The sequence below is a fragment of the Neomonachus schauinslandi genome, chromosome 1 (genome assembly GCF_002201575.2).
Source record: "Neomonachus schauinslandi chromosome 1, ASM220157v2, whole genome shotgun sequence".
Lineage (NCBI taxonomy): Eukaryota > Metazoa > Chordata > Mammalia > Carnivora > Phocidae > Neomonachus > Neomonachus schauinslandi.
The window spans coordinates 26,967,109-26,986,387 of NC_058403.1; the positions used below are offsets into that span (position 1 = coordinate 26,967,109).

A 19,279-nucleotide genomic window follows, 5' to 3' on the forward strand; every position below is an offset into this window, starting at 1 on the left:
ACGGCAGGAAAGCTTTCTACATTAAGGGGCGAATGACTTGTAAGTCAGTCAATGGCTCCTGAATTTCCAAATATATATAAAACTTGGTTAAGAGCAAAAGAAAGACAAAGGTTTCCATCTTCAGGAAAAAAAAAAAAAGGCAACTCCTAAAATGGACTCTAAAAACACTTTCAAGTTTTTTAAGAAAAAGAGGAAATAAATCCTAATTTGATAGAAAATTCCAAGGCATTCTTAAACTTCAGGATCAAATTCACTAAAGCATTGCTAGGCACCATGTGGTATTTCAGTCACCTATCAATGAAAGGATTAATCATACTCCTGCCTTTAAGGCACACAACCATACATACATCTACTTTTGCAAATACCTTCTGGATCTACCTGATAACACTAAGCTGCCCTAGTTCACGTTACCTCTTCCAATAACAAGATATCCCCAAACTTCCTAGACAGATAATTCCAAATACATAAATCTGTCCTTCATGGGGCTTCTTTGGGAGTCCCAAACCTGCCTCTGCCTCTATCCAGCTATATAAGCCAAAACAAAATGTACTTCAATAGATTGAGGACACTGGGAAAAACCTTCTAACACACACTAGGCTCTTTCAATAATCTATGGGAGAAGTTCTGTGCTAGAACCGCACTGATTTCAAAAGATACCATCTATTCCACATTGTCTTTATCCTTATCTACCAACCCAAATTTACGTACCACTTGCCTTCTATTAAGGTTGGAGGGTCTCGTGACCGTGACAGATTATAATAATATACCATGGTTAATCATCAGACTCTAAATCTCAAGAGAGCACAGAATATTCTGCTAATCAATGTGTTCCTGGTAACTAGTACAGTGTCAGGCATGTGGTAGGCATTCAATAAATACTGACTGAATAAATGACTATAGCAAAGTTTGCAGAAATAAATTGGGAGTAAGTCAGATCATGGGCCTTGAACTCATCCAAAGGAAAGAACATACTGATTATTGGAGATAGAACAAGAAGCATACATAAATCAGGTCCACTTACTAAACAAACTTTTCACACCCTCTTACAGTCTATCTAGAGTGTACAGTAAAATATTGTTGAAATTTTCAACTGCAAATAATCTAGACAGTAACTCCATAATGGTTGGGGTAATCCTGTTATTTTCTAGCATCACAGAGTCAAGGCTTATCTCAATCTTTTTGGGTTAACAGCACTTTGGCATTACAAAAAATTAATCATATACCTGTATGGGTGTATAAATCTGAAGGCATGCATTTTCATTCTTCACTATTTACATTTAGGCTTAAATATTCCAGAAATTCTGAATTTAGAAATATTTTCCCTATCATTTTACAGAATCTCAGGGCCATAAACACTCTTAAGCACTCGTGTAATAAAATTAAAAAAAAAAAAAGAGGAAGAAGTAAAATAATGAGATAGGTAGCTAAGAGCAATCGATACAGTTGGTTTTTTCCATTAGTCTTCACCTCAGTCCATATTCTTACCTGCCACCCCAACTCTTCAACCAAACAGCTGCCCATGCCCTTAACAGATGCCCCCATCCTTACTAACTGGCAGATAACAGAAATGCATCATAAACAGAAATTCTAAATGCACTTATCCCCAAAAATATTGTTATACAGCACTATAATCTAAGTTCATACAGAGTTAAATACATTTCCAGGCCAAATAAGAACCCAACACCATGAAATATGGTTTCTATGGGAACATGCATTCCAAAACCCCAACTATCCCAATGTTTTTAAATTAGGGTACCTATATTCTAGAAAACATTTGGGTAAACAAAAGTTTTGTGACTCAAATCCTATCTTTGAACTATAAGATCTGAAGTTTAAATAAAATATATATTCATGTTATCACTAGTTTCTACACTTAAATTTTCACAATAAACTTGCAGTCCAAAAAAAAAAATCCCTTATACTAATAAAACAAAATAAATACGCTCTACATAGAACTCTCAAACTAGAACACTATATAATTCCTCACAGCTATATGTGTCACAATTAATTCCTTTGTTAAATCAAATATAGTTTTTGGTCATACTAATTACATACATAATACACCCTACTGACTAGTAGGAACTCCAATCATTTAGACATAGTGCTATGTTTAATAAAGCATATGCTCTAAAAGACTTTCTTTCTCAGACCCACAAAGCTATTTGCAGAAATGTCCTGGTCTTCAGCACCTCAGCAAACATGTCCCCCATCCAGTGGGCTTCAGTCACAAAATCTACAGCAAGAATTGAAACTCAGTCGGAGGGCAGACCTCTCCCAAATGTACTCCTTCCATTATTCTTTAGAGTTCTCTTTACATTTTTGTAGTCAATCATATGTTACTGGTCAATACTTCCTTGTATTAAACTTTCCCTATTCAAATTACTGTGTGGTTTCTGTGTCCTAATTGGACCCTTATTAATACAACTTCCTTAAAAGCAATTTTTATATTCTAACAATATATTAATGATGTAATTCTGTATTTTTAAGGGAGTAAGTCTCAAAATCAATAAGGGAAAAATTAACCATAGTTAAGTTCTAGCCTAGAACTACCATTAAATGAGCACTTCTTTTTTTAACTGAGCACTTATTAAAAGTATGGAAGGCACTAGAGATTTCAATACATAGGTATGATTGACTAAATCATTGGCCATTGGTGACTGAAAATCTCCAGCCCCTCTCCTGGCCAGTGGATTGGGGAGTGGGCTGAAAATTCTAATCCTCTAATCACAAGTGGCTGGTTTTCTGAGGTTGGTTTTACAACCAACACCTGAAGCTGCCTAGTCTCCCAAATGGGAGTTAACTCATTAGTATACAAAAGACAGTAAATTCCAAGGATCCTAGAGGCTCTGTGGCAGGAACCAGGGGAAAAGACTAAATATTTATTTTTTATTATACCCTATCTAGCCACATGAAGCTACTGGTAGATAACAGAAAGCACCAAATTTTTCTGTTTTCCCTTGCTAATGGACTTCCCTGCCTAGAATGATACTGTCAATCTACCTAGTAGTCTTCCTTTCATTTCAACCACTCCCTCCTTGACAAAAGCCTTTCCCATTCTTCTTAGATTCTCTTCTTCCTCCTACCAATACATCTTATAAATACTTCATTTAACTTCAAATATCATATATGCATTTCTGGCTCCACCATCACCAAACTATAAGCTTTCTGTGTATTACTTCCTTCTCAATCTGCTTAAAACAAAGAAATAATAATTGAATGCATGGACATGATAATGAGATGACGGAGTATCTAAGCAGAAATGTACAAAGGCAACTGAAAACCTGAAACTAGAGTTTATGTAAGGGTGTAACATTTAATTAATTTTGAATATACAAACTTAGTAGTAATGAACATATAAGAGTGAGAAAATACATGATCTCTCAAAGACACCTTACAAAGAAAGCAGAAAATCAAAGACTAAACCTTCGAAAATCCCCCCAGTTAACAAGTACACTGTATTGTATTAGCAGCCAAATTTTACTGTACAACATAGCCCAAATGTGAACAGTTTAAATACATGTACTGACGGTTCACACAGCAAAAACTCACATACTCAAAGAAATCTTGCCCAATAGCTAGCTGGGCCTATATGCTGTCTTTTACCCAATAATTCTTAACATTTTTGTGTCTGTAATATGCATTCAAATACTAAATATTTTTGGCAGCACACCCGAATAGGTTTAAAACCTTCACCACAAGAAAGTACAACCCTGAAGGCAGCTAGCAATAATTACAACACATTATTACTCCAGTAGATAATACTATCTCAAGATGTCTGCAAAAGCAGTTCTCACACCGCACAGCAGTATCTCACCCTCTTGACTGTCCAGGCCCTAAGATATGTTCACAAGGCAAAGTACTCATGGGTTCTAACAAATAATATTTATTGGGCACTAACTTAAGAGTAAGCTGTAATTGTTACCTCTTATTCACAGGAAGTATACTCCACTCTATACTAAATCACAAAACCTGTTTAGTTCAACATTCTGCTTCAAAGATACTGCAATAATTACATTTACAGAGCTTTAGCAAAAAATAAAAAGACAAAAATACTTTAAAGTGTGATCAAACATGGAGGTACATCTGTGAAGATTTTACAACACAAAAGGCTGAGAACACCACTCTAAGACAATGGCTATCAACTAACAGGGTCACAAAAGTAATGTGGATGACAACAGCAGTAAAATCTACTTCCAAAGTTTAATAATAATATCTTACAAGAATATCCTGATACACGTATATTAAACTCCTTGGTTGAAGTTGCAAGTGCTTAAGTTAGCTTCTGTAAAACACTACCATCTGTCAAGTTAACCTTGTTAATCTAAATTTTACTGATTTTCTAGCTTTGCTTACATCTAGATTATTAGTTGGTTTTTGCTTTTAGTGCATTAAAAGCCATACAATAGAACATAATAAATTTATGCCTAGTTATATTTATGCAAACTTTAAAGCTATAATAAAAAAATACTTTGAGAGTCCCAAAGATATGTTTTCCTTTAAAAAGGTCCTAAGTCGGGCGCCTGGGTGGCTCAGTTGGTTAAGCGACTGCCTTCGGCTCAGGTCATGATCCTGGAGTCCCTGGATCGAGTCCCGCATCGGGCTCCCTGCTTGGCGGGGAGTCTGCTTCTCCCTCTGACCCTCCCCCCTCTCATGTGCTCTCTCTCATTCTCTCTCTCTCAAATAAATAAATAAAATCTTTAAAAAAAAAAAAAAAAAAAAAAAAAAAGGTCCTAAGTCAAGAATAAAAACCTTGTCATCAGGTGGAATATTAATGGGGAGAAAGATGAACTTTTCAATAAAGTTGCTGGTTTTCCAGAGGGGAAAAGCGAATTTGGCCACCTACTCAAACAATGTGTAAAATTCAAATTCAAGTGGAATAAGACTTAAATACTAGAGCAAAACGAGAAAAACAGTAGAGGCCAATAAAAGAGAATTTCTTTATAAAATAAGGTATGGGGGGTGCCTGGGTGGCTTAGTTGGTTAAGTGTCTGCCTTTGGCTCAGGTCATGCATGATCTCAGGGTCCTAGGATCAAGCCCTGCATCAGGTTCCCTGCTCAGCAGCAAATCTGCTTCTCCCTTTACCTCTCCCTCTGTGATCTCTCTCACTCTCTCTCTCTCTCTCAATAAATAAAATCTTTAAAAAAAAAAAAAAAACGGGTATGGAAGTTCAAGGAAACTAATTACAAATGAGACTAAATTAAACTTCTATTCATGAAAGGGCACCATAAAGAGAGTAAAAAGACCTCCTGAAAATGGGAAAAGAAACTTGGAAAACACGTAAGTGGAAGAAAAAAAAGTATTTAGACTGTAACAGACTCCTTCAAATCAAAAAAAAAAAAAAAAAAAAAGAAAAAAACAACCCAAAAAAAAAAAAACATAAGAATTTCACAGGAAAAAAAAAAAAATTCTCAATGGTCCATAAACATAAGAAGGTAAATGAATAAGTTATCAGCAATAGAACACTTCTGGTGTATCCAGAAGTATAAATGAACTACAACACAAAGGTTCATTTATTTCATATGAACCTTGACTCTTACACCTCAGAGCACACACAAAAGTAAAGTCTACATAGATCACAGACCTAAGTGTAAATGCTAATAAAACATTTTAGAAGAAAACCGGAAAAAAAATTTACAAACTAAGGGTCAAGAAAATTAGGTCAAAGCACTAACTACGAAAGAAAAAAAAAAAAAACGGGACAATGAACATCAATGTTAAAATACTTAGACTTGAAAATAAAAAGACAAGCTACATACACATTTAGAAAAAAATATATACATATAATGAAAGACACTTTCAGAATATATAAATTCCTACAACTCAATAGCAACATACAAATTATTTGTACATGACCAAGAAGGAAAACATGGAGGCAGCTGGTTCCTAGTATCTCCCCACCACACCCCCTGCTTGACTCCACACTCTCCCACAGCCCCACTCCCTCTTCTCTACAGAGAGCCCCCTGAAATAAGTAAGAGGAAGAACAAAGGTTCTGTTGGTCAGCCCCCTCCCTTTGTACATTAAACCCAGAGAGCTCTATGAGCTCGCCAGCGATTCTAGCAGGACACGGGGTAGAAGGTCCCTGATCACCACAGGCACGGCCTAGAATGCACAGAAGGCATTCTCTTCCATCAGAAAACTGCAAACCTTGAGGCTAGAGTTTGCCTGAGCCAACCTCCAACCTCAAGATGGCCAAGAGCAAGCCAATGGCAACACCACATAAAATCAATATTCACAGAGAGCTGGGAGCATACCTCCTCACACAGAACCCCATGCCCTGAGGAAGCTACTCTGGTTCCCACATGCCCAGAAATCGAGGCTTCCTACCAAGAGTTGAACCCAGCCATCTCATATGCTGCTTTTATCTATCCAGCCAGAGCTGCCACATGCTCGGTGTAAGGGTGCCCTTCCTCTGATGCCACCAGCAAGAATGGAAACACGGACTGTCAGTTTTCTCTTAGATCTGCAGTCTTATCACTGATCCGAAGTCCTGGTCCTACTGGGGAAGAAGCCCAGAAGTCAGTTCTGAGAATCCATATGGTGTGACCAGAATATGCACAAAGAGTAGCCACTGACCACAGGAGGCCTGTGCAGAGAGCTGCTGCTTCTCTTTAAAAACTGAGAATTTTAAACCTGAGACATTGGACTGCTGCTAGTTTCCTTTAAATCCTCTTCCTCAGCCCTGCTCTGCTCCACAGTCTGTCTAAGGCCTCATGGGAAGACTTCAAGGGTGTTCTTGATGAGAAACCCAGACCAGCTCAGAGGCCTCAGTGGAGGTACACAGCAAGCCCCACACCCCAGCTCAAAACTGTTTCTGTAGCTCCACCCCAAAGAAACCAGATATTTGATTGTGCATGTATTCTGGCATGAATTTTAACATATCAACTTGTGTATACGGGAGTGTACCACTGGTTCTCTACTAGTGTTACCAGAGTAATGGACCTTCGCCGCTAATGCTTCTTCATTCCTGGTCCTTCTCTCCACACTGTTCCCCCACATCCAGCTTCACTGAGGACCTAGCTCTCAGCTCTGCAGCCAATCCTACCCTCAGGCCTAGTACTGCTAATCTCCACCTCACCCACTTCCAGGCTGAACAGCACCAATAAAAACCCAGCAAGTATGAGCTGTTTCCTTTTCCAGTTCAAAACAGGCTCTTCTTTCTTGTTCTCCCACGGACCAAAAACAGTAAGAAAAGTCCTTCTGACCCAAATGCTTACCTCTCCAGAGTTCAGCCCACCTACCATTGGTCCTCCAAGTTCTTTCCAAATTTCCAAACCAACTACAATGTTAAAATACTTTGTACCCTGTAGAACAAAAAATACACCACAAAGATTTCTCTTGTGTGTACAATTAATTATCAAAGACATTAATTTAATGTTAGTTTGAGGTATAAAGAAAAGGATTTTCTATTTTTTTTTAAAGATTTATTTGAAAGAGACAGACAGCAAGCACAAGCGGGGAGAGCAAAGGAAGAGAAAGAGGGGAAACACACTCCCCACTGAGCAGGTAGCCTGACAGGGGGCTTGATCTCAGGATCCTGAGATCATGACCTGAGCCAAAACCAAGCGTCAGACACTTAGCCAACTGAGCCACCCAGGCGCCCCTGAAAAGGGCTGTCATTCTTCAGCACTGAGCCTTTTTAACAGGTGTTTTAAAAAATAGTAAAATGAAGGACAAATTGTGGAGTTTCATTTTGTTTTATGAGCGTATCAGTACTTGCTCCTAGAATGTTGTACCTCTAGCAACATCTTTAACTTTTTAGCTATTTTCAGGGCACCTGGGTAGCTCAGTCATTAAGTGTCTGTCTTCGGCTCAGGTCATTATCCCAGGGTTCTGGGATCGAGCCCCACGTTGGACTCCCTGTTCAGCGGGAGGTCTGCTTCTCCCTCTCCCACTTCCCCTGCTTGTGTTCCCTCTCTCGCTGTCTCTGTCTGCCTGAAATAAATAAAATCCTTAAAAAAAAAAAAAACTTATTAGCTATTTTCAGGTGTGGAATAATTAAGTAGCTACTATTATTGCTAGTCCTGTAAGAATGTAAGACTGGATAAAACAGTTGACCTTTGAACAATATAGGTTTGAACTGTGCAAGTCCACTTACACACTTCTTTTTATTAAATACACTACAGCACTGCCAATGTATTTTCTCTTCCTTTTGATTTGAATAACATTTACTTTTTTTAAAAAAAGGATTTTATTTATTTATTTGAGAGAGACAGACATAGCCACAGAGAGCAGGAGTGGGAGGAAAGGGAGAAGCAGGCTCCCCACTAAGCAGGGAGCCCAATGCAAGGCTCAATCCCAGGACCCTGGGATCATGACCTGAGGTAAAGGCAGACAACCGACTAAGCCACCCAGGCACCCTGACATTTTCTTTTCTCTAGCTTACTTTATTGTAAGAATGCAATATAGAATACATATAACATACAAAATATGTATTAAGTAAGGCTTCCAGTCATAGCAGGCCATTAGTGTTAAATTCTGGGAGAGTCAAAAGGTATATACAGATTTTTGACTGCATGGGGAGGGGAGGGTCAGTGTCCCAGCCCCCACATTGTTCAAGGATCAATTGTATATGAGAAGCAATGTTTAAAAATCCTCCAAAAATGGCCAATAAGCACATGAAAAAATGTTTAAAACCACTAGTCATTACAGAAATATAAATCAATACCACAATGAAGTACCACTTACATGCTCACTAAAATGGCTAAAACATAAAAGTTAACAATATCAAGTGTTGACAAAAAAGTAGACCAACTTTAACTCTCATACATTGCTGATGGTAATGTAGGATAGTAAAATAACCATGTAGCAATCTTTTATAACAATTTTACTCCTCTGTGTTTGACCAAGAGAAATGCAAATATGTCTCTTCAAAGACCTACTTACAAATGTAAATGTAACAATATCACTTATAAGGGCCAAGAACTGGAAAAAACCCAACAGTCCACCAACAGAAATATGTTTACACAGTTTGTAATATTCATATAATGAAATATTACTCAGCACTAAAAAGGAACTACTAACACATGAAATAATGTGGCTCAATCTCAAAAGCATTTTGCTGAGAAAAAAAAAGTCAAATGCAAAAAAAAAAAAAAAAAAAGGAATTTTAAGATTCCATTTATGTGAAGACCTAAGACAACCAAAACTGGCCTGTAGTGATAGAAATCAGATCCATGCTTACCTGGAATAGGAGTGTGGTGATACTAAATAGAAAGGGTGACACAGGGTATCTTTTGGAATTTATCTAATTATAAAATTTAAATTATAAAATTTACCTAATTATATACTTTAAAATGGGTGTTTTTATTTTATTTTTTATAAATTATACCACAGTAACATTAACTTGGAAAAGTAGAGATAGCAGCTAGTGGGATGTGGAAGGAAGGGACAGGTTGAGTGAGGCACAAAGGAAATTTCTAGAATAAAAGGATGCTCTATTTTATGTCTAGGGTGGTAGAAAAGGTAGTAATGTTATATTTCTTTAAGGTATACATAAGCTTTCATATGCTTTGGTTCACACACAAACACACACACACACTTTCAGAAATGATTCATACACACTACACAACCCAAAAAGAAGAGAAACAGGAACACTGCAACCTTAGCATGTACAATTGTTTCCCAACTCCTTGATGTATCATGAGTCAGTTAATAGAAAGACTAAATCTGCCCTACTGAGGTTGGGGGTGGGGGGCAAATGTCCCACCTATGCATCTGAAGCTTTGGGTTTCCATACTGATGTTGGCCATGAAAGCCTGAGGCAGGAGGCATTTCCCTTACAACAGGAAAGCATATCAGTGTACTGATGGAGAGAAACACCTGAAACAGAAGAAAGCCTGTATGTTCGAAGACTGCTCCACTGTGTTAAATTGGGTGTACTGTAATAATTCAACCCCTGAAGGAGCCCTACAGTCAATTTACACAAGTGCTGAAGCATTCTCAATCTCTAAGTATACTAATTAATTTCAACTAGTGGTCCTCAAACTTTAAGTACAGAAGAATCATTTGGGATTCCTGTTAAGAATGCACTAGTCCAGGGCGCCTGGGTGGCTCAGTTGGTTAAGCCACTGCCTTCGGCTCAGGTCATGATCCTGGAGTCCCGGGATCGAGTCCCGCATCGGGCTCCCTGCTCGGCGGGGAGTCTGCTTCTCCCTCTGACCCTCCTCCCTCTCATGCTGTCTGTCTCTCATTCTCTCTGTCTCAAATAAATAAATAAAATTAAAAAAAAAAAAAAAAAAAAGAATGCACTAGTCCAACCTTTGGGCTTGAAACAGTAAGTCTGAGCTCACGTGAGGTACAGAATTCTACAGTTTTAGCAAGCTCTACAGGAAATGAATAGTCCATAAACCAAAGAAACTCTGGTCTAAACCTGTATCAACAAGGTTAAAAAGACAAGGAAAATATTGCTGGACATTTTTAAATATTAAGACCAAGTAATCTTTAAAAAGCAGATAGATTGTACTAAGACAGTTAACTGAAGGAAGAAAAGGAAAAAACTTTCAAAAATTACCAATCATATGTACAAAACAAGATAATCCTGACAAGGAGAATATTCTTCAAAATTAGTACAAGTTTTGCCAAAATAAAACACAAGCGGTGTTTTTATAAGTTCAACTTTCACTTCATCTACTTAGCCACATTGCATAGTAACATTCCAAAATGGCTTTCACAAGCCATATCTGGTCTTTCATATATTTTATACACTAATGATTATTGTAAACTATGATACCACACTCACCATGTCTGATTTTATAGGAGGCAGGATGACAGAGAAGTAACTGACAAACCAACTATCTCCCCACCTATTCCCAGGGGGGCCTGGAGTTAAACTTTCATGAGTCACCAGGACTCAAAGGAAAAAGGTACATGCACACATCAAAACTTAAAATACTACAATATTCTTTAGTTCTTTAGAAATAGAACCCTTTTTATAACATGTAAGTTCATACAATTAACGCATGTAAATACTTTAAAAACTCAGTAGGTACCAAAGTAGGGAACTGTCCTCTGAAATCAGTAATAAGATAATATCCATTATCATCACGTCTAATCAACATTTATTAGAGGTCTTACCTAGTACAGTAAGAAAAAAATGAAATTACAGGCATAAAAATTAGAAATAAATAAAACTGTCATAATTTATTCATGATATAATCTTTTACACAGAAAATCCAAAATCATCACTGGAAAAGTATTAAAATAGAAAAGTTTAGCAAGATGGCTAGATATAAGATCAATACACAAAAGCCAGTTGCATGTGTACACACCAATAACAACAAATATTTTAAAGCACCATATAATTATTATCAGAAATTACCAACTATCTAAAACAAATGATGCATAGAAATTCTACAGTTAAAATTATAAACTGAAAAGATATTAAAGAAGACCTAAATAAAAGAAGTATACTCTGTTCGTGGATAGAAAGACTCAATATCATAAATATTTTAATGATCCCAAAGTGGGCTATACGGTTGCTTGAATTAATAAAAAACTCAAACAAGGGTTTTTTAGAGGACTTGGTAAGATTATTCTAACATTTCTAAGGAAAACAGTGTCATGACACATTGGAAGAAGAAAAGCAAACTTACTTTTCCAATGCTAGAGATTATTACGAAGCTACAACAATGAAGACAGGATGGTATTCACAAATGAATGATGAAACAAAAGACAGCACAAGGGGAAAAAGAGCATCATGTAAAACTTTTGTATAAGATAAAAATGGCATGTCAGTTCAGTGGGGGAGAGCATTAACTTTTCGATGAGGTAAAATTAACAGCAACAAAACAAAAAATCATATATAATAAAAATTAAATTGGATCCCCACCTCACACCTGTTACAAAAAGCAACTGAAGATGGAATAAGGTCTAAGTGTTGCAAACATAACTTTAAAACTCTCAGCAGAAAAGACAGATGAGTATCTTTTAGCTATCAAGGTAGAAAAAAGTTTTTAAAGTTAAAGCAATGAAAATTAAAAATACACACCTTCAAGAATTCATAGAGCTGCAATAAAAAGGAAATCAAAGGGAGGATAAACATAGGATTCAAGATGATTACAATCTCAAATGAAAACAGAGGGATGGAAATGAAAATGAGACTATTTGGTTAGATATAGGTTACTTTCAAAGTTATAGCTTTTAAGTACGATTCATGTGTTTGTTATTAAAAAGTAAAAATTCATGAGTATTATTAAAAGTTAATACGCAATTTCATAAATAAATGAAAACATATTTTCATGGACAGCTGATCATAAATCAGTAGTTATGATTAATTCAATTCTGCTTATTTCACAACTAAAATGCAGATTATTAAAACAAACCCTCAAAAAAGTATATGACCACCTATGGAAATAGTACATCTAGAACTAGCATTAAAAAAATAATAATTTGTACAATCAAACTAAAAATTTATCTAACATACAGGACAAAAAGGGAAAGAAAGAAATTATAAAATTTGTAGCAAATAAGAGAGATGAATGGTATCTAATATTCAAATAATATCATTACAGGAGGGCAGGGGAGAAGGAATAGAGTAGAAACAATAATTTTAAAATATACATCTTTTTCCTGAGAAGAACATGAAAGTTTTCAGACCAAAAATCCTAGGCAGAACCGTTAAGAAGATACACACACACACACACACACACATTTCCGGATTCTAAAACCAAAGAGGAAATCTTACAAGCTTACACAGAGAGTTAAAAATTATGTACAAAAAAGAAGTGGAGTAACATCAAACAGTATTAAATATGCCAGAAAAATATATAGTTAAAATTAAATACCTAATTTTTAAAAACTAATGGGCTACTAACGTGTCAAAACACAAATAATATTTTTGATGTAAGGTGTATCTTAAGAAATCTAAAATGCCATCATTTAGAATACAATTCCATATTAACCCAACAAAATCAGGAATGTTGTAAATAAAAATATGCTAAAAAGTCTTTCTTATTGGGGACAGATGGAAAGAGAGAAAACCATTCTGACACTATCAGAAAAATATGCTTAGATACATATTTGTTTAAAATTAAGAGTAGAAAGGAGAAAGAGATTTACTAATCACAGATACAGATATAAAGAGGCAAGGTGGGGGAGGTGATACATGAAAACTTCATCAATCCATCAAAACTGAGTGGGCAAAACAAAACTAATAAATAGAAACTCAGATGACAAAATAATTATTTTTATCAGTGACCACCATATACATGGATGACAAAATCCTACTAAAAGACTAGCAAAAGCAAAAAAATCCATTAGAAATAAAAAGAATTTGATGAAACTACATTAAAATTACATCCACATCTCTCAGAATTTAAAAGACAAGGAAAAAAACATGAAATATTCAAATCACATTATAAGTGTTCATTTAATATATAAATATAGAACTCCAACTTTCAAATACACATCCTTTCCATATGCTCATTAAAACCTCACAGTCATAAGAAAATCTTAATTTCTAAAACTATTACAAATCATGTTTTCTAAACAGTACACTGAGACTAAAAATCAAGAATTTAATAAATGCAACATCTTAGGAAGTATGCCAGGAAAAAAAATCTTTTAAACAATGAAATAAAAATGAAATCAAATCCCAAACAAAATCAGATGAAAACCCACAGCCCAAAATGCTTATTAACACATGATTGGAAACTCACTAAATGTTGAATTCACGTACAAAAAGAGCAACAATAATGACCCAAAAAGAAAGTAGAAAGGTGGAAATACTAAATACAAAAGCAAAAATTAATAAATTAGAAGATAAACAAAACTTATAAAGGAAACAAAGAACTGGATTTTGAAAAGACCAGTAAAATAGATAAACATCTGGCAAACATTACTGAAAACAATCAGGAATAAGAACGGAATCCATCTACATAGATTTAAGAGAAAACATCAGACCTATACATACAGACATACATACATACATATACAACTAAATGAAATCAAATCTAAATCTATAAACATTTTTAAAATTGACTCCGGAAGAAGTAGAAAACCTAAAACGTTAATTGTCAAAATGTGGAAAGCTTATCTAAAACTTGCTCTAGATAAATGGTTGGCCTACTATAGTCATATTCACCAAATCTTCAAAGTAATAAGTACTGAGGTTAAACAATAAAACATGGCTAAATACCACCAATTTTGAATGATTTAACCTAATTCTATACTAAACAATTCCAAAAGCAAAGGAAAACCTAAAAAGCTTTCTAATGATTTTATGAGCTAACCTTACCCTGACAGCCCACATGCACAAAAGCAACCTATGTAACCAATCTCATTTAAGAATACAGAAAATAAATTCCAGATTAAAATTTAGTATATTGAATTTGGCAGCATCATGACTACATGAGATTTTACCAGAAAGCAATACAGCATAATGGTTAAGAGTCCATGAGTCTCATGACCCTGAGTTTAAATTCTACCCCCAACACATATCAGCAATGAAATGTTCCTTTAGTTCTTCTCTAACACTGTTTCCTCAACCACACCATGCAGGAAAAAAAAAAAAAAGTGCTCACCTAATAATAATTTGTTTGGGAAGATTAAATGAATAAAAAGTTTTAAAAAAATCTAAGCACAATTCCTTAACATAGGTATATATAACATATTCCATATATGTTATCTATTACAATTTTTGTGTTTATTTTTGACACACAAATTAGCACATTGGTCATTGAAAAAGGAAAAAGAAAAAGGCATTTTATAAAGAATTAACATCTAAATTTGATTTCAAAACATTTCAAAACATTAAGACTGTAAGGAAATCTCCATATCATAATGAAACAATACATAACAGAAACTAACACTAATCCTAGCAGTATTCTGTAATCTTAGCTAAGGCAATAAAAAAATGAAAAAAAGAAGTATTAACAAGGAATAAGTCAGAGTGAGAATTACTTGCAAATGACATGAACTATATACATAGAATATTAAAGAAAATCAACAGAATATTTACTAAAACTGATGAGACTTCTTTAAGGCAGCTGGAGCCAATGTTAGTATACAAATCGAAATTAGGTGAGAAGGAGGAATAAGGAAATAAGCAGCTGGATCCCAGTCTCTGCCCAAACCAAGCCTTATGCTAACAACAACATAATCAACTATTTAGTACCAAAGAACATCCCTTTTATGTAATGTTCACAGTGATTTACATAACATTCACTGTCCTTTGAAATGCTATACTGTGTTTTTACAGCTTTAAATGATACCTAAATTAGAAAATACTACATAATTTAACTAAAAAATTTACCCTGGATCCAGCTTGTATTGTTTTCCAAGTTTTGCTTTAACTCTTAAATTGGTTGGTCTGTGACATCCGTGCCACATGACCCCCACTGTAATTAAGTGAAAGTTGACCGCTGATCCATAAAATTCCTTCTGCCCCATCATCTAGTATTTTTTTGTCCTCCCTGTCCAGAAATAAATGCATGCTTAGCTCCACTAAACACTCAGATCTAAAAGAGTTGCTCATGTCTAATCATACTAACTTAAGGCTTTAAGGGAAGATTCAGAGGCAATTAAAGACTTGCCCAAGGTCAGAGAAAGGTGATTTAGACCCAACCCACACCCTTCAGTCTTTTCACTACACAGCCTTTATTCCAACAGTAGTCCACTGTTTCTCAATAATTAAATCTTGAGATTCAGTTAGGAAACTAAAATAACTACTACACTTACATTCCTTTTAGAAAATATTCGCTCATTATTTCACTTATCAAATATTTACTGAAACCTACTATGTGCAAGAAACCATTCTAAGCTCTAGGGTGAAACAAAATAGGAAAAATACCTGCCTTTATGAATCTTATATTTTATTCAACTCAGAAGGATGCATTTAAGGTAACAGTACCCAACTCACTTCCCTCTATAAATCAATTTGGTCCCTGGGAGGAAGCCTTCTATCACTGCCCTAAAGAACCCTCATTTGGGACCTGAAGCCATGTATGTATTAAATTTTTGAGATCTAAGGATGCTACACTTCAGTAAAATATCAAGCACAAATGTTGAAGATACCTGTTCAAGACCAAAATTATGAACAGGATTTAACCAACTCTACCTAATCTGTATCGCCTAAACCTCAGAAAAGCAGCTTTCTGCAGTTTTACTACATCTCATAACTCCCGCCATGGCCAAACTTGAGCAATCAAGCAAAGAACACATCAGAGGAAAAGACAGCCAGCCCCTTGCCTTATACCATGACAAGCTACTTTGCAGGTGAACAAAAGACCTATGAAAGCTTTGTGTTGTGCTGCTTTAAAAAAAAAAAAAAATTACTAATCATCCTTCTGGAAGAAAAAAAAAGAATCTTGAAAATATAGAAAACTGTTCCAACCACCAGAATAGAACTACACATACATAAAACTAATATGCATGTGTATTCACATACATAATTTTTTTAAGGGGAGCAGAAAATAGGCTAAAATTTTGGTCATGCAATATGCACTAGACACTTGTTTTCCTTATAATTCATAAAGTTTCTAAGTGAAAACAAAGAGTTTCACTTTTGTTTCTTCTAAAGTATGAAAGTCACTTCCTAGTTACTAGCGTATAGTCCCCTTCCTAGTTACTAATTTGGTGAATTTAAATCTATCAATTTATTTGTAGTGGATGGTTTAAAGTACTTACACCTATACAAATATTTTTAAATACTTATATATGAGTAACAAAATAAAAGTATATTAATGTGAAAAGCAAACAAACACATTGTTTCTTTTCAAAAAAACCATAAATACCATTATGGAAGTATAAAAATAAATGCATAATATTGCTCTAAGAAAAATTTACCAATATCTCTAAAATGATTTGATACACACACTAACAACAGCATCATAATGGTAATATTTTGGATTAAAAACTACTCCCTTTGTGTAAGGAGGGGGCTCATTAAACTAGGAAACTGGATTTGATGGCCAAGACCATTTTCAGTAATTTGATTCTAGACCCTACAATTTTATGCATAAACCTCTGAACCAGGCAGATCTGCATTATCTGATTCTATGCTAAAGAAGTGCTTTAGTCAAAATCAACTAAAAAAAAAGCACAAACTTCTTGCCATTATTCAAATTTAAAAGATGTGAAAAATAGGAGCCACATTTCCCAATTTCAAACAAATCAGGCTTTAATATTCAATACTGAAGAGAACTATAAACAAAAATGATACCAAACTTATTAAATACTGCTTAGCATACATATGAACACAAGATCCTGCTCTAAGTATTAACACTTTATCACATACTTAACATCAAAAACTAAAGTTTAAGGTATTCAAAACAGAAGAGGAGGATTAGGAGATAAACTGTTCTAAACTCCCACTATTAAATCTAGAATTATTTCACTGTCAATAAACTGCAGTCTGCAACAATCTTCTGAATTTACCAGTTAACAGTTAACTTACACAAGAATTCCAAAGACAACTTTCCCAAAGTGCCTAAAATAACAATGCACTATCCTTGCTTTCCAAAATTCTCGAGCATCTTCAATTACCTCAAGTACTATCATAGAATTCTAAAAATAATCTCAAAGCAAAAACTTAGCAGACAGTGAGTGTATAGATAGCCCACTTTAGGACTGCAGGCCTTACTCTGAGATCAAGCACAGGTAGGATACAAACTACGTCAAAACTACAACAGGGTGGGGCATTAATTACTCACCCAGATAAACCAAACACAGCTTTGATAGCTGCTCACAGTAAACTCTAGTTACCCCCCAAATTCCAACACGACTAAAGCAATGTTTTCCTTTCGCCCAAAATGCTTTTCACAAAATGACCAAAAAAAAAAAAAAAAGTCATAGCCAACAACTCTTCAGGATACGGTGCAAGCCATGATAGTGCACTTGAGATTCTGAAAACAGAATCTCGCATAAAAGAAACATCTCTCACCACTCACTATAAAAGACCTGAAGCTTCACATAGATTTTATTTTTTTACTTAAGTGAGTGACCATTTGAGTATGTGACCGAGGCAAGAGTAAAGGGTGAAGGATGGAATAAGGTCAAACTTAGGGGACAAAAGACTCCTGGAATAAACATGGCCAGAAAGGTTTCCTTTCTTAGGGACAATTTCCATATTCAGAGAGAAAGAAAAGGAAACAGAAAAAGGAAAAAGAACAAATTCTCTACTTCTACAGAAAGTACACCTGGTAAATACACCTGCTCCGCCAGGCAGGCAATTCAATTCTAGTGGAGACCCCTTTTACAAAATAATAGGCTTGGAATGATCCCACTTTCGAAATACAAATTGTGTGCGGGAAGGATGACAACTGGTTATTCTTTAAAAAAAAAAAAAAGGGGGGGGGGAGGAAGTGAATAAAGTTTAATTCAGAAGCCCTAGAGAGGAGTGTAGGAATGTGAGGGTCGCTCTCAATACACAGCCGGCACTGTCTGCTACAGGAAAACAATCGGCAAGAAGGAAATGGACTGAAACCCACTAACTACACACCACTTCCCACACGCAGCGTCGCACTGGGCGCGACGCCCCCAAAGGCGACCGGCAGGGGCGACGGGCAGAGGCGGCGGGCGGCGGGGAAGCAAGCCCCGGGCAGCCGAGGCCCGAGTGGCGGAGGGGGAAGGCCGGGGAGTTCCTGGCCGAGGCGGGTGAGGACAGCACGTCGGAAGGAGGAGCGGGGCCCGGCCGCGCCGGCTCCCGGGCTCGCCTCACCTTCTGCGCCGCGCTCTGCTGCAGCACATTCTGCTCCACGGTCATGGCCCCCGCGGCGCTGGCGGCGACACAGGCAGCGGTGTGCGGCTCCTCGCGCCTCCGCCGGCCCTGGCAGCCGCGCTCCGCCGAGCTCCAGGGAACCGCGCGGACCGCCGGGGAGTACAGCGCCCCCGCCAGCCAGGCGCGAAGGCGATGGCGGCCGGCGTGCGCGGGCACCGCGGGCTGGCGGCGAGGCACGGACAGCGAGGGCCACAGCGGCGGCCCCACGACTTCGCGCGGCCAGCCTCAGCGCGGCTTATCCGCCGCGGCCGGGGCCATGAGCTGGCGGCGGACGCTGGGGCGCGGGAAGGCGCGAGCAAGCCGGGCCGCGTCACGCGCGCGTGCTCCTTCGCTGGCGGCTCGCGGGCCACAGCGGGGAAGGGAGAAGGAACGGAGGGAGCGGCGGGCCGGAATGGCGCTGTTCTCCTCCCTCCCCGACTCCTCCTCCCTTCCCCTCCCCCAACCGCCGTCACCTCCCCCGCCCCGCGGCTCCTCCCCCGCCGAGCCCCGCCCGCCGGCCGACCTAACCCTATATTGTGACCCGCGGGGCGGTGGGGTGGGGCGGGGCCGACCGCCTTGGA

General features: G+C 37.1%; 1 protein-coding gene across 1 annotated transcript in view; it reads right to left on the reverse strand.

The window, feature by feature from the left end:
- The window catches only part of USP25 (ubiquitin specific peptidase 25), a 130,448-nt gene extending 111,701 nt beyond the window's left edge, over nt 1-18,747 (reverse strand). The window contains exon 1 of the mRNA XM_021679295.2: nt 18,660-18,747. Within this exon, the coding sequence (XP_021534970.2) occupies nt 18,660-18,704 (45 nt within the window). The 5' untranslated portion in view covers nt 18,705-18,747. The remainder of the gene's footprint in view (nt 1-18,659) is intronic.
- Between the last annotated feature and the right edge of the window lie 532 nt (nt 18,748-19,279).